Raw genomic sequence first — 12,429 nt, forward strand, 5'->3', positions numbered from 1 at the left:
TTGAGAGGTATAATGATTTTTGTCGCAGTCACTGCCACAAAACTTCATTTAAACACTACATCATAACTAGTGTTAGGTCTGCTTTGTTCATGAATGAGTGAGACAAACACCAGACTGAGTCGAAATCAGGGTTCTTTGTTCTTTATTACCGGATTGTAACACTTGCAACTAACCATGTTAGTCGGAGAATGCATTCTGCCGTTATCAGCAAAATGGTGATTTTTTATACCCTTGGATACATGCTTAGAACATCATCATATCATTACTTGTCCAATGACTAAAACTGTTGCTATCCTTTCCCTGCTAGCTTCCTGCCTCTCAATCCATCAATGTCTCTCTTATCTTGTAAGTACAAGGATGCATTCACATCTTGTTACAGCCCTGTACAGGGTAACTCCTTACACATTCCCATCTCATGATGTTTTACCTTACACTAGTGAGGCTTAAATTCTCTGTTACAGGAGGTACACTTTGCAAAAATGTATATGCATAGATAACAAAAGGTTTTACTTGAAAAATAGGTCAAACAATTACAGTTTAAACACGTTATAATTTGGTTATCACCAAATCAAAGTTCAAAGAGATTGACTGAAGTGAACAGATCTTACCTTAAAGTTAGCCAATTGCTGATTGATTACATCAACTTCTGTACCCACATTTCCCTGCAATTCTTCACCCTCTTCTGCTTTTGTCAGAAGGTCATTTAATTCCTTGAGTTTTCCATAGAAATCTTCAACACGTCCCACAGTCATCTCGACTTGCTCTTGTCGGTTTCTTCCACGTTCAAACAGTTTACCACATTGCTTGCTCAAGGCTTCAAGCTCTCGTTTCAGTCCCTGTAGATCTGGGCTGCCTTCCACTTCAAGCATCTGCTTGGATTCTTCTTCTGAAGTTTCAACATCTTTCTTTAACTCATTAAGCTTGCTGCTAAACTGCTTAATATCATCAATCTGCGACTGGAGGCTGTCCAGGTCTCTCCCGACAGGACTCATGAAGTCCAATTCGTCAACTAACTGTGCAAGGTGTGAAAACATTTCCCGAATGTGGCTCTGGAAATGTCCAATCCCTTGAAGTCTGTTTTCCATTGCCAAACAGCTTTCATCCACTCTCTTTTTCACATCGCCATATTCCTGCTCAGCTAATTCTGCCTGCTGCAGGAGCTGTGATGAATCTGCACCATCGGGGGCATGCTTTACCAGTGCTTGAACCAGATCTCTCAGATAATCTACTTGCGGCTGTAAGATCTGAAGAGCTTCCAGATGTGCCCTCAACTTTTCCAAGTTCTTATTACTGTAGGCATGTGATCCAAGAGCATCATATATTTCAAGCTGTTGTTTAGCACCATCAAGCTTCACTTGAATGCTTTTCAGGGAATCCTGGAACTCCTTCAACCTTTGTGCCATTTCTTCGATTGATTTACTTTTAGCTTGAAGATTTTGTGTAACAAGGTCGATCCTCTCGTTTACACATCCTTTTTCACACATGATATCTTCTTTATCTACCTGACAGGAATCTACAAAGATGTCAGCAACAGTGTTCATCATCTCCCGCAGTGAACGATGTTTCTCCACATCATGTTGTAGATCCTTTGCGTTAGTTAAAGAGGAGATCAGCTGTGCTGGATTGATGGTGATCTCCAGGTCTTCTACTTTAATTTCACATTCTTTTAACCATTGTAATAGATCTTCCTTGTAGCATTTATATTTTTGAGCTTTTTGAATACAGTCTTTGAGTTTAGAATGTCTACCTGCTGCCTGCTTCCATAGTTCATCCCACTGTCCTTTAAGAGTCGACAACTGAGTTTGAAGATCCATCTTTTCTTCGCCTGTTTGAGCACTTCGAACTAGAGACTCTCCTTCAGCCAGGATCATCTTATAGGAGCCTGAATGCTGATTCAAACTTTTTTGGAACTCCTCCTGCTCACTTATTTGAGACTGTACAATGTCAAGGTTTGCAGATATAAGCGATTTCTGTGTATGTTCACTGCATTTCTCATCCAGCCACATCTTGAGTTCATCAAACATTTGCTGAAACTGCTGAGAACTGGCCAGAATTCTTTGAAGCTGATTGATACGGCCACCTGGAAATGACAAATCATTAAGGACATGTCGCATCATAAGTCCTCAAAGAGTACATTTTCTGAAGCACTGTAATCTGAAAGCAAACTTTGGAATGAAAAATTAGTTTATATTTACGGACAAGTTTATTTCTTCCTCTCCGCTATTTTTCAGGTTTCCAAACAATAACAATTAAATTCTGAATAACCTGAAGCTGCATTAGCCTGAAGAAAACAAGCTTTTGGTGACTTCATGTTTCATAAATTATAACATGAATGCTTTTCATGCCTGTCAGCCATTACTCTATTATAATCTGGAAAATGTTACATCTTATAATCAGTTAATGGAGTTTTGTTGAGACTTGCAGATCCTCTCAATAGTTGGTATAGGAATCTTTTAATTTTCCCTGCATTATGATGGGTAACATTTGACACCAAATTCTTACGTGGCTAGTAGCAATTATATAATGTGGTTTATAAAGTTCTTCAACTATTTTAAACATTGCACACACAATAAGAACAGTTATCACAAGATAAAGGAACAGAAGCAGACTGTTTGATCCATCAAGTCTGGTGAACATTTGCTTATTGTTAAATACATTCTTTACTAAAGTGTTCTGTTGAATTCTCCTTGAGGTTTATGAACGGGATTTTTAATTGGTAAAAGTACAGTTTATCTGATGATTACACTCATTTCCTTATAAACTAAATTTCAAGTGGAAATAAAGTCACCCAGGTGAAAAATCATAATTCTTAATTATAGGTGTTACATTGACATAACTTCAAAATGGAATTTGTCCTAATTTAACTAATATTACCTGGGGAATTAATGGGATGATAAATATATGTCAGTATATTTGAACTACAAAGGGGGAGAAAATAGCCAGATCTTCATTCCTTTTCACTGCCTTGTCAGCACGCTTGTAAGTACATGTGCATGTAAAATAAACGAGAACAGAATTTAAAATCAAGGCTCTCCACAGCTACTCAGCCAGTTAATTCTCATTGTCTGGGTTTATACTATCTACACTTTGGAAAGCAGATTGAATCTATAAACGTCATCTTTCTAAGCAGAGGATGAAAAATAGAACAAATCTGAAATAATAAGTGCAGGAGCTAAAATTTAAAAAAAGAAAAAAAGTACGACTCCAGGTTCAGACAAGTATTTAGCCTTAAAACATTAGGTTAGCATGTATACACTCTGAGTGCTTTAGTGCACTAAACCTATTTCAAGGAACTTTCTTTGGTAAAAGGAATTAAGTAACAAATTGAAGGAACAATGGATTCCCTGAACTAAAACAACATGAAAAATTATTGTAGCCTACGGTTACTTCTTTCGATAGGATCAATTAACTTATTTTGAACATTACAGCACTTCCCTCTGGCCCATGATATTGTGCTGACCTCTATATACCTAAAAAATTACACCCTAATCTTGATCTTGGAGTACAACAAATAAATTTGAAGCATTTATACCAACCTGCTCTGTCTTCAAGACCATTAAATGGCATCAGGACTGCATCTAGCCGCTTACGAAGTTCATCCTTTAAGTACTGTTCACCAATTAGGGATGACAGGTCATCACAGAGAATTTGAGCTTCTTCAATCTGTTCCTTCTGTTGTTCTAAATCTGAACGAATTTCACTGATTTCTTCGAGTTGTTGTTTAACCATGTCTGGCTGCATGCTGATCATTGATTGACTGTTTAATTTATTGTTGAGGATCCTGACATTGTCACTGAGTCTCTGCAGTAACTCTTGGTACTCTGTACTCTTGGCTATGGCCAGATCAATTTGATTGGAACGACTGCTGAGCTGATGAGTAAGTTTATCCCATTTGTCGTTGATGGCTCTGTGTTGTTCTCTCACCTGGCTATCAGAAGAAGTATCACCCGAGGCACAGAGTAAGCCTTGTGCGGCTTGGTTAAGTTGTTCATATTGCGGCTTACGAGTCTCAAATTCTTTCAGCATGAACTGTCACAAACAAAAAAAATCCTTAATTAGAGGCAAAGGGAACAATTTCATATTTAATCTTTTGTGGCAGTTTAATGAATCAACAGGCTATAAAATGAGGGATTCAGATGATAACAGTGTTGTGCTGTGCAATTGGATCCCAGCGTAGCAAAGTGTTGAAGCAGTTTCCCAAAGTATTCATACTTTAGATCCAACATTTAAACTTATCAACAACTGCAGTTGTCACAGGTCAACTTTATCGGGTAATATCAAGGGTAATGCAATTTCTGTAAATGTAGTATCCAATTACAAAGAGATTTCTAACAGCAAACAATGAAATAAAACTCAAATTGAGGTTTCTTATATATGCAAAAAAAGTTATGAATCACAAAATGTGCTGTTTGCCTATATTGTACTTCGTAAATTTTTCAGTACAGTTTTTCTTCCCGCTCCAGTTAAAAGCAACTACTAACCAAAGAATCTTCAGTTTTAAAAGTTTTTTTTTTACCTGTACTTGTTGTTTCTGAGCACATAGCATATTTGGATCAATTGATAGAGGACCCAGTACACTCATCATTAATTCCTTCTCTGATAACCATGGACTGAGTTGTGATTCTGTGTTCTGGAAACTTGAAAGAAGATCTGCTGATTCTTCAAGTTTTTGTTGCCTCTCGGTTATTGCCTGATTGGCATGTGCCCACTTTGACTCTAAAAGTAAGATGAAAAACAATTATAATTTACTCTAGCAAAGTTTTATGCAATATTATATATACAAGTTGATCCCTTCTGATTTTCCCACGTAAAGATTTATCTTCAGCAAGTCTTTCAACGTCCCTTTACCATCAATGCAAATTATAAAGGAAACTGGAAGCTGCAAACATTTAGAATTGAACAAATGACAATAACTTCACCAGTTAAACAACTAGACATACAGTATTCACTATCAGGATTACAGTCATTCCACTCTTGTCAATTTTTCTTCTCCACGTGTACATTTCAGCCCTAATGGCATTATCCAAATATGAAATATTGGCCCTTATTTATATTGTCATTTTGAAACGTACCTTATTTTAAGAGTAAAGATAAAATCCTTTATACAGCAAAGGTAAAAATATATAACTGACATTTCGGGCTTGAGGCCTTCATTAAGGTATGGAAAAATGTCAGCAGGCATCCAAATAAAAGAGTAGAAGCGGGAGGCATGGTCGCAAAGGCAGGAGTTTATAGGTGGAGAAGGGAGGGAAGGGACAGTGGCAAGCAAGTTTCTCCAGCATTGTGTTTTACTTCAACCACGGTGTCAACAGATTTTCATGCATTACTTTCCTTATTTTAAGAGTATGCTGTTTTCCACATGTATATATTAACAACAACATGAAGTTACCCACGCGGTAATGGCAGTCTCTTCAATCTGAGGCGCCTGCAAGCTCACACCAAGACACAAGAGAAACTTGTCCGTGAACTACTCTTTGCAGACGATGCCGCTTTAGTTGCCCATTCAGAGCCAGCTCTTCAGCGCTTGACGTCCTGCTTTGCGGAAACTGCCAAAATGTTTGGCCTGGAAGTCAGCCTGAAGAAAACTGAGGTCCTCCATCAGCCAGCTCCCCACCATGACTACCAGCACCCCCCACATCTCCATCGGGCACACAAAACTCAAAACGGTCAACCAGTTTACCTATCTCGGCTGCACCATTTCATCGGATGCAAGGATCGACAATGAGATAGACAACAGACTCGTCAAGGCAAATAGCGCCTTTGGAAGACTACACAAAAGAGTCTGGAAAAACAACCAACTGAAAAACCTCACAAAGATAAGCGTATACAGAGCCGTTGTCATACCCACACTTCTGTTCGGCTCCGAATCATGGGACTCTACCGGCACCACCTACGGCTCCTAGAACGCTTCCACCAGCGTTGTCTCCGCTCCATCCTCAACATCCATTGGAGCGCTTTCATCCCTAACGTCGAAGTACTCGAGATGGCAGAGGTCGACAGCATCGAGTCCACGCTGCTGAAGATCCAGCTGCGCTGGGTGGGTCACGTCTCCAGAATGGAGGACCATCGCCTTCCCAAGATCGTGTTATATGGCGAGCTCTCCACTGGCCACCGTGACAGAGGTGCACCAAAGAAAAGGTACAAGGACTGCCTAAAGAAATCTCTTGGTGCCTGCCACATTGACCACCGCCAGTGGGCTGATAACGCCTCAAACCGTGCATCTTGGCGCCTCACAGTTTGGCGGGCAGCAACCTCCTTTGAAGAAGACCGCAGAGCCCACCTCACTGACAAAAGGCAAAGGAGGAAAAACCCAACACCCAACCCCAACCAACCAATTTTCCCCTGCAGCCGCTGCAACCGTGTCTGCCTGTCCCGCATTGGACTTGTCAGCCACAAACGAGCCTGCAGCTGACGTGGACATTTACCCCCTCCATAAATCTTCGTCCGCGAAGCCAAGCCAAAGAAAATATTAACAACAACATGAAGTAAAACGTGTTCTTTGTAGTAAACAATCGAGAAATTGTTCACATTGTGCAGAGCTCATTGAAGCTATTTTTTCTATTCATGTAAACACTAAAACATAGTATTCAATTAAAAAAAAATTAAAATATTTGCAGGAAGAAGATACCAGGACATCATTATCACTGCTACTCAAATATATTTTATCATGTAGTAAACCACTTACAAGAGCAGCAGACAAGAATAAAACTACATACAGAAAGATGCCCAAGGTTCTTTGTGCTAAAATATAGACTAATGGCTGTATTCACCTTTCGACATTCAACCCCATACAATCAATCATTGACTGGTGGTGGATCAGAGGATTGAGAAGAAAATAACTGACAGTTATGGGATTTGGCACCAGTGAACAAAGTTGGAATTTCTATACTGAGGTATTTTTTTTAAAGTGTGATGGAAATCTATTAAATACATTGCCATGGTGAGGGCCACATTAAGTTATTAAAAGAGAAGACAAAACATCAATATTTAATAGACAATTTTTGGGGGCAAATAACAAGTGTTGGGATTACATGTAGGCTTTAAAACATATGATCTCTTCCTACTTTCAGAAATGAATCCAATTTTGGAGTTCCACACATGACTATTGTATATTTGAAAGTGAGGGAAAATGTGAAAACAAGACTTGGTTTTAATTATTAAGAACAATTTGTAATATGCTGTTAAATGACAAAGATTTTCACCTAATTAGCAAAAGTCATTTAATTTCTCTCAACAAATTATTCTTCAAAATTCATTAATAAAATGTTGCCACAATTGTATAAAAGACAAATTGTGTATACTACAAAAAAAGTAATTGTCCAAATTTCCTATGACACTCTCCTGTTATATGCTTCTTAATACATTGGACACAAAGTTTTCCATTCCACAAAATGGGAGAATGGAACTAGATTTAAAACCACAGAACATTGCAGCACAGAAAACAGGCTCTGTGCCAAACTATTTTTCTGCTTAGTCCCACTGACCTGCACCCAGTCCATAGCCCTCCATACTCCTCCCATCCATGTACCCATTCAAATTTTTCTTAAATGTTAAAATTGAGTCCACATTCACCACTTCAGCTGTCAACTCATTTCACATTCCCACAAACTTCTGTCTGAAGAAGTTCCCCCTAATGTTCCCCCAAAACTTTTCCCCTTTCACCCTTAACCCATGTCCTCTGGTTTGTACCTCACCTAATCTCAGTGGAAAAACCTAATTGCATTTACTCTGTCTATACCCCTTAAAATTTTGTATACCTCTAACAAATCTCCCCTCATTCTTCTATGCTCCATTGAGTAAAATCCTAACCTGTTAAATTTTTTCCTGTAACTTAGTTCCTGAAGTCCATGCAACGTCCTGGTAAATCATCTCTGCACTCTTTCAATCTTATTGATATATTTCCTGTAGTTAAGTGAACAAAACTGCACACAATACCTATCTGTTCAAGCATTTTCGTCCATTTCTTGACTTCCAGTGAGTCTGGAATTTTCTTTAGCAAGTCTTCCAATGTCCCTTTAAGTTTATGAATCTTACCAGTATTCTGTTCAAGCTCGGCAAGATAAGCCTAAACAAGACAAGTTCAGAGATTTATAACATCTTTAAAAATATATTTTAATTAAAAGCAGCATTGAATTTGTTTTTTGTAATATTTATATATGGTATTTTGCATTTGGTCAATTCATTGCACATTAAAAAATACATTTGCTCTAGAATGATCATGATTAAGTTTAAAAAGATTAACTATACATTTTTAAGAACGTTAACTAGCTGAAATCTTTGTAGAATTTAAGATACAAGAAATTAGTTTTTCCAGACTGATAAAATTTCAAAGATAAAAAGAACTCCAAGTTCTTTTTTTTTCCATAAAATAATTATTTGTTTTAAAATGGTAATTAGTATTTAGACCTCTGGATGAAGAACATTATATTATCTTACAGTATGGGAACACTGAAGACAAAGTATTCTAGACAATACAGATAATAAATTTTCTTGATGCATGTATTCTTTCTCCCATTTTAAATTAATTTAAATAAAATGAAGTGAGTATATAATTTAAACTAACAAAGGAGAAAAACTTGAAAATTTTCTTCCCCTTTCAGTCATCATTGTCAATTCCTCCCCATCTCTTTTCCTCGCCAAACAAGCTACAGGAAAAATACTCATTATTCATAAATTGAGGATCAGCAGGCTTTAGAAGCAATGATTGTGTGTTAATCTTGATAGTGGCATTTTCCTTTTGGGATTCATCTTATTGACAAAATTCACCTTGTTTTGCTCCACTTGTACACTCATTGCTTGAGTTTTGATTGATGATGAATCTAAAGAAGTTAAAGCTTGTTCTTTTAATACCAGCCAGTTCATGATTGAAGTAGTTTCTTCTTGTACCTCCTGCATTTGGTTATGTGTTGCCACAAGATGTTCCTGACAATCCTTCAGTATATTACCAAGGGTTTTATAATCATGGTTCACATCAGAAACTTTCTGCTCAACTTCTGCAAGTTCTACAAAAAAGTTAAGTCAGTGAGCAATATGTGATTTACCTGTTGTTTTAAAAGAGTCAAACAAAATTACAGCTTTCATTCTTGATCTCAAAGTAACTGCTTCGAAACATCTAATGATGTGAATTTCATCAATACTTAAAATATCTCACAGAAAATCATTTAAGAAGAAATTAATAAAGAAGTGATGATTGGGATATGCAAACAAGATTGAGGTGTAATCTGAAACCATCCAGCGTTATCGACCCCCTTTCAACCTCCTGGCATTTATCGACATCTTGGATAGTTCCAACGACCCCCGGGGTTAATATCGACCACTTTGGAAACCCCTGCTTTAGGTCATGGTAACCAAAAGCCTCATGAAATTACAGTACAATTCTGATGATCTAAATCGGATTCTCCAAAATCCTCAATTATCCAAAACTTTTTCGGAGCCTAACTGACCAGGGACATTGGGACCTCAGATTCCCAGTGCGAGTGAGGCCTCGGTGGGGAGGTGTCGGTGATCGGCAGCAGACATCATTTTTTTGGTGAGAATAAAACATTATCTTAAAACTTAAAAAGCCTTCCCTCGTTGTTTGTTGTTGCTCAAACACTGTTACAAGTGATTTGTTGCTGCAACAGCATTGTTTTTAAAATAAATGACCAGTTCTCTGAAAAAACATTTATTTGACATAGGCCCGGTCCTGACCATTTCAGACAATTGGAGTTGTACGATAATTATTTTTTGTGGGGGCTCATAAATGAAACTAAGTGCAACTTAGTTTAATGTGCAACTTAGGAACATGTGCATGTAATAACCAGCTTCCAAAATTTGCCTTTACTGAAGTGAATGGAACCGAGTTCAGCAGATGATGTACAATTGACAAAAGCTACAATATATCATAATTTTAATTTAGACATATTGCACAGTAACAGGCCCTTTCTACCCACGAGTCTGTGCCACCCAATTACATCTAATTGACCTACACTTCAAGTAAGTTTTGAATTGTAGGAGGAAACTGGAGAACCCAAAGGAAACCCACTAAGACACAGGGAGAAAATACAAACTCCTTTCAGACAGCACCGGATTCGAATTTGGGGGCTTGAATCTGGCGCTGCAACTACACTAATCATGCCGCCCATAGATTAATGAAAACCCAACAACTCCAGAAGCTGGAACCTTGAGCAAACAAAGATGAATTATAGAGACTCAGCAGGTCAAGAAGCATTCATGGAGAGAGGTCAAGTTTATTGTCATCTGATTTTACAAGTACAACCCGATGAAACAGCGTTCTCCGGTTTTTGGTGCAAAAACATACAACCAGACACAACACACATACAGACAAATAATATATATGCAAGCCAAGTATTATATCTATAAAAATAAATAAATAAATATTGTTTTGTGCAAATGAGAGTTTCAGATGGTTAGTGTGAGCAGTACCTTTAGTCATTCAGCATTCTTACTGCCATTGGGAAGAAGCTGTTCCTCAGCCTGGTGGTACTGGAACACTTTTTTAAAAATTTCAGATAAATGAGGATATCTGAAATAAATCAGAAATCCTCATTTATCCAAAATTTTTTTGGAGCCAAACTAACCGGGGTCCTCAGTATTCTGATGTAAAGTATTGACTACCCATTTCTCTGCATGGATACTGCCTGATCTGTTGAGTCTCTTTAAGTCCTCTTTGTTGGTATCATAAAATAACATTGCAGACAAATTTATCTATGGAGCAAAAGAGAAGCTGCTGGAGGTGGATTTTGTCCAGCTTTCAGCATCCACAATCTCTGGTCTCTCAAATTTTTCCAACTCTCTGCTCTTATCTCTTATGGACAACATTTTTCTTCACCAGATAAACATAACTTTAAAAACAATTGTGGATTTCCAGTGATGGACCTGTTCATCATGAACATTCATACAGTGCTTACAATTCGGAGACACAAAGCCAAATTAATTATAAGATAAAAATATTAGGTAGTGCTGTTTTACTGCTGCACAATGTATACCAGAGATGAAGAAACTATTGACTAAATTAGTTTAAGTTAACATAGCAAGTACACTGATGAAAATTAAACTAACTAGAAATGATGATTAGGAAGATATCAAACTACATTTAAATGAATATGGTAATTACAACAAAAACGAGGAAACAGTAGGACATCACAAAAAACAGTTATAAATGTCATGTTACAAAATGATACTGCAATAATCAATATGATAGTATGAACTATTTGTTGGAAAATATCAGAGCATTGGTTGAGCCTTCAGGTTAGAAGGTACAGTGGTGCAACTAGTAGAAAGGTGCTTTGCAGCTCCAGTGACTTGTGTTTGATTTTGAACTCTGCAACTGTTTATGTAGGCTTTGTACGTTCTTCCTGTAACCAGACAGGTTTATTCTAGGTTCTCCAATTTTCTCCCACGTTCCAAAGATGTGGGTTTTCAGGTTAATTGGACTCTGAAAATTTCCCCCAATGTGTAGGTAAATGGTAGAACTTCAGAAGAGTTGATGTGAATGTGGGAGAATAAAATGGATGAGTATGAATGGGTAGCACAAACTCAGTGGGCTGAAGGGCCTATTACTTGGCTGTGTGACTATATGCAGAGGTAAAAGGAAATTTAAATCATTCACATTCACCCTTATATGTCTTAATATGACTCCCGAATTTTTTTGAAAGAGATCTTGAGCAAGTAAAATGTTTTAATGCTGTGTAAAACATTATTTAAAAAGTTGCCTAACAATCAACCTAACTACATTTTTTTTGATCCAAACATTACCTGTTTTATTGATTAACGAAGTAGTATTGGGTGATATTATTTTCATGATGAGACTTTCTAACTCAGTTCCTTTCTGGTTTATTTCTTCAATTTGTGGAGATTTTGCTGACCAATCTTCCAACAGGTTCTGCAAATCAAAATAAGCCATAAAAAAAACTATTTTATTCTAGCATTTTGTCAACATAGGTCTCGTTTTTATCATGCTTCTTTTCTTTAAACAATGTGAACAATCAATTCACATGATGTTGACAACATGCTAGGTGGGACCATTCCAACCGCCCCCCCCCTCCCATTCTCCACCAACAGGAGCTGTTTCCTCATAGCATAAATAAGGAAACATGCTTGATTAAAATTTGGAAAGCCTGTATACAACTTCAATCTCCAGTTACCCTGCATATTAAAAGTAAAAATTAATGACATTTCTTAAACTAGCACAAAGACTGCATTTTATGTGAACTTACTGTTACTTCTTGGATCTGTTTCTCGATCTCGTCTACATTAAGTGCTGATTCAAAACGTGGAATTTTGGTCTTTGTTTCTGTTAACCATTTTCTAATGGACTCAACCAGAGAAGTGAACTCACTCAGAGACTGCTGGCAGGACATTGCCTCTTTCTCCCTGAAAAATGAAGGTGCAATCAGTGCTGTATATAATCATCCATTATTAGAAAAT

At 37.4% G+C, this 12,429-nt stretch overlaps 1 protein-coding gene across 15 annotated transcripts in view; it reads right to left on the minus strand.

Annotated features, from left to right (window-relative positions):
- Nucleotides 1–12,429, minus strand: part of macf1a (microtubule actin crosslinking factor 1a) — a 535,539-nt gene that overhangs the window by 142,789 nt on the left and 380,321 nt on the right. For all 15 annotated transcript variants that reach the window (XM_069895733.1, XM_069895734.1, XM_069895729.1 and 12 more), the window contains 7 exons: nt 12,219–12,375; nt 11,758–11,884; nt 8,767–9,002; nt 7,936–8,065; nt 4,517–4,716; nt 3,537–4,029; nt 609–2,080 (listed from right to left, as the gene is read on the minus strand). In XM_069895733.1, the coding sequence (XP_069751834.1) occupies nt 609–2,080; nt 3,537–4,029; nt 4,517–4,716; nt 7,936–8,065; nt 8,767–9,002; nt 11,758–11,884; nt 12,219–12,375 (2,815 nt within the window). The remainder of the gene's footprint in view (nt 1–608; nt 2,081–3,536; nt 4,030–4,516; nt 4,717–7,935; nt 8,066–8,766; nt 9,003–11,757; nt 11,885–12,218; nt 12,376–12,429) is intronic.

The sequence above is a fragment of the Narcine bancroftii genome, chromosome 8, assembly GCF_036971445.1.
Source record: "Narcine bancroftii isolate sNarBan1 chromosome 8, sNarBan1.hap1, whole genome shotgun sequence".
Taxonomy (NCBI): domain Eukaryota; kingdom Metazoa; phylum Chordata; class Chondrichthyes; order Torpediniformes; family Narcinidae; genus Narcine; species Narcine bancroftii.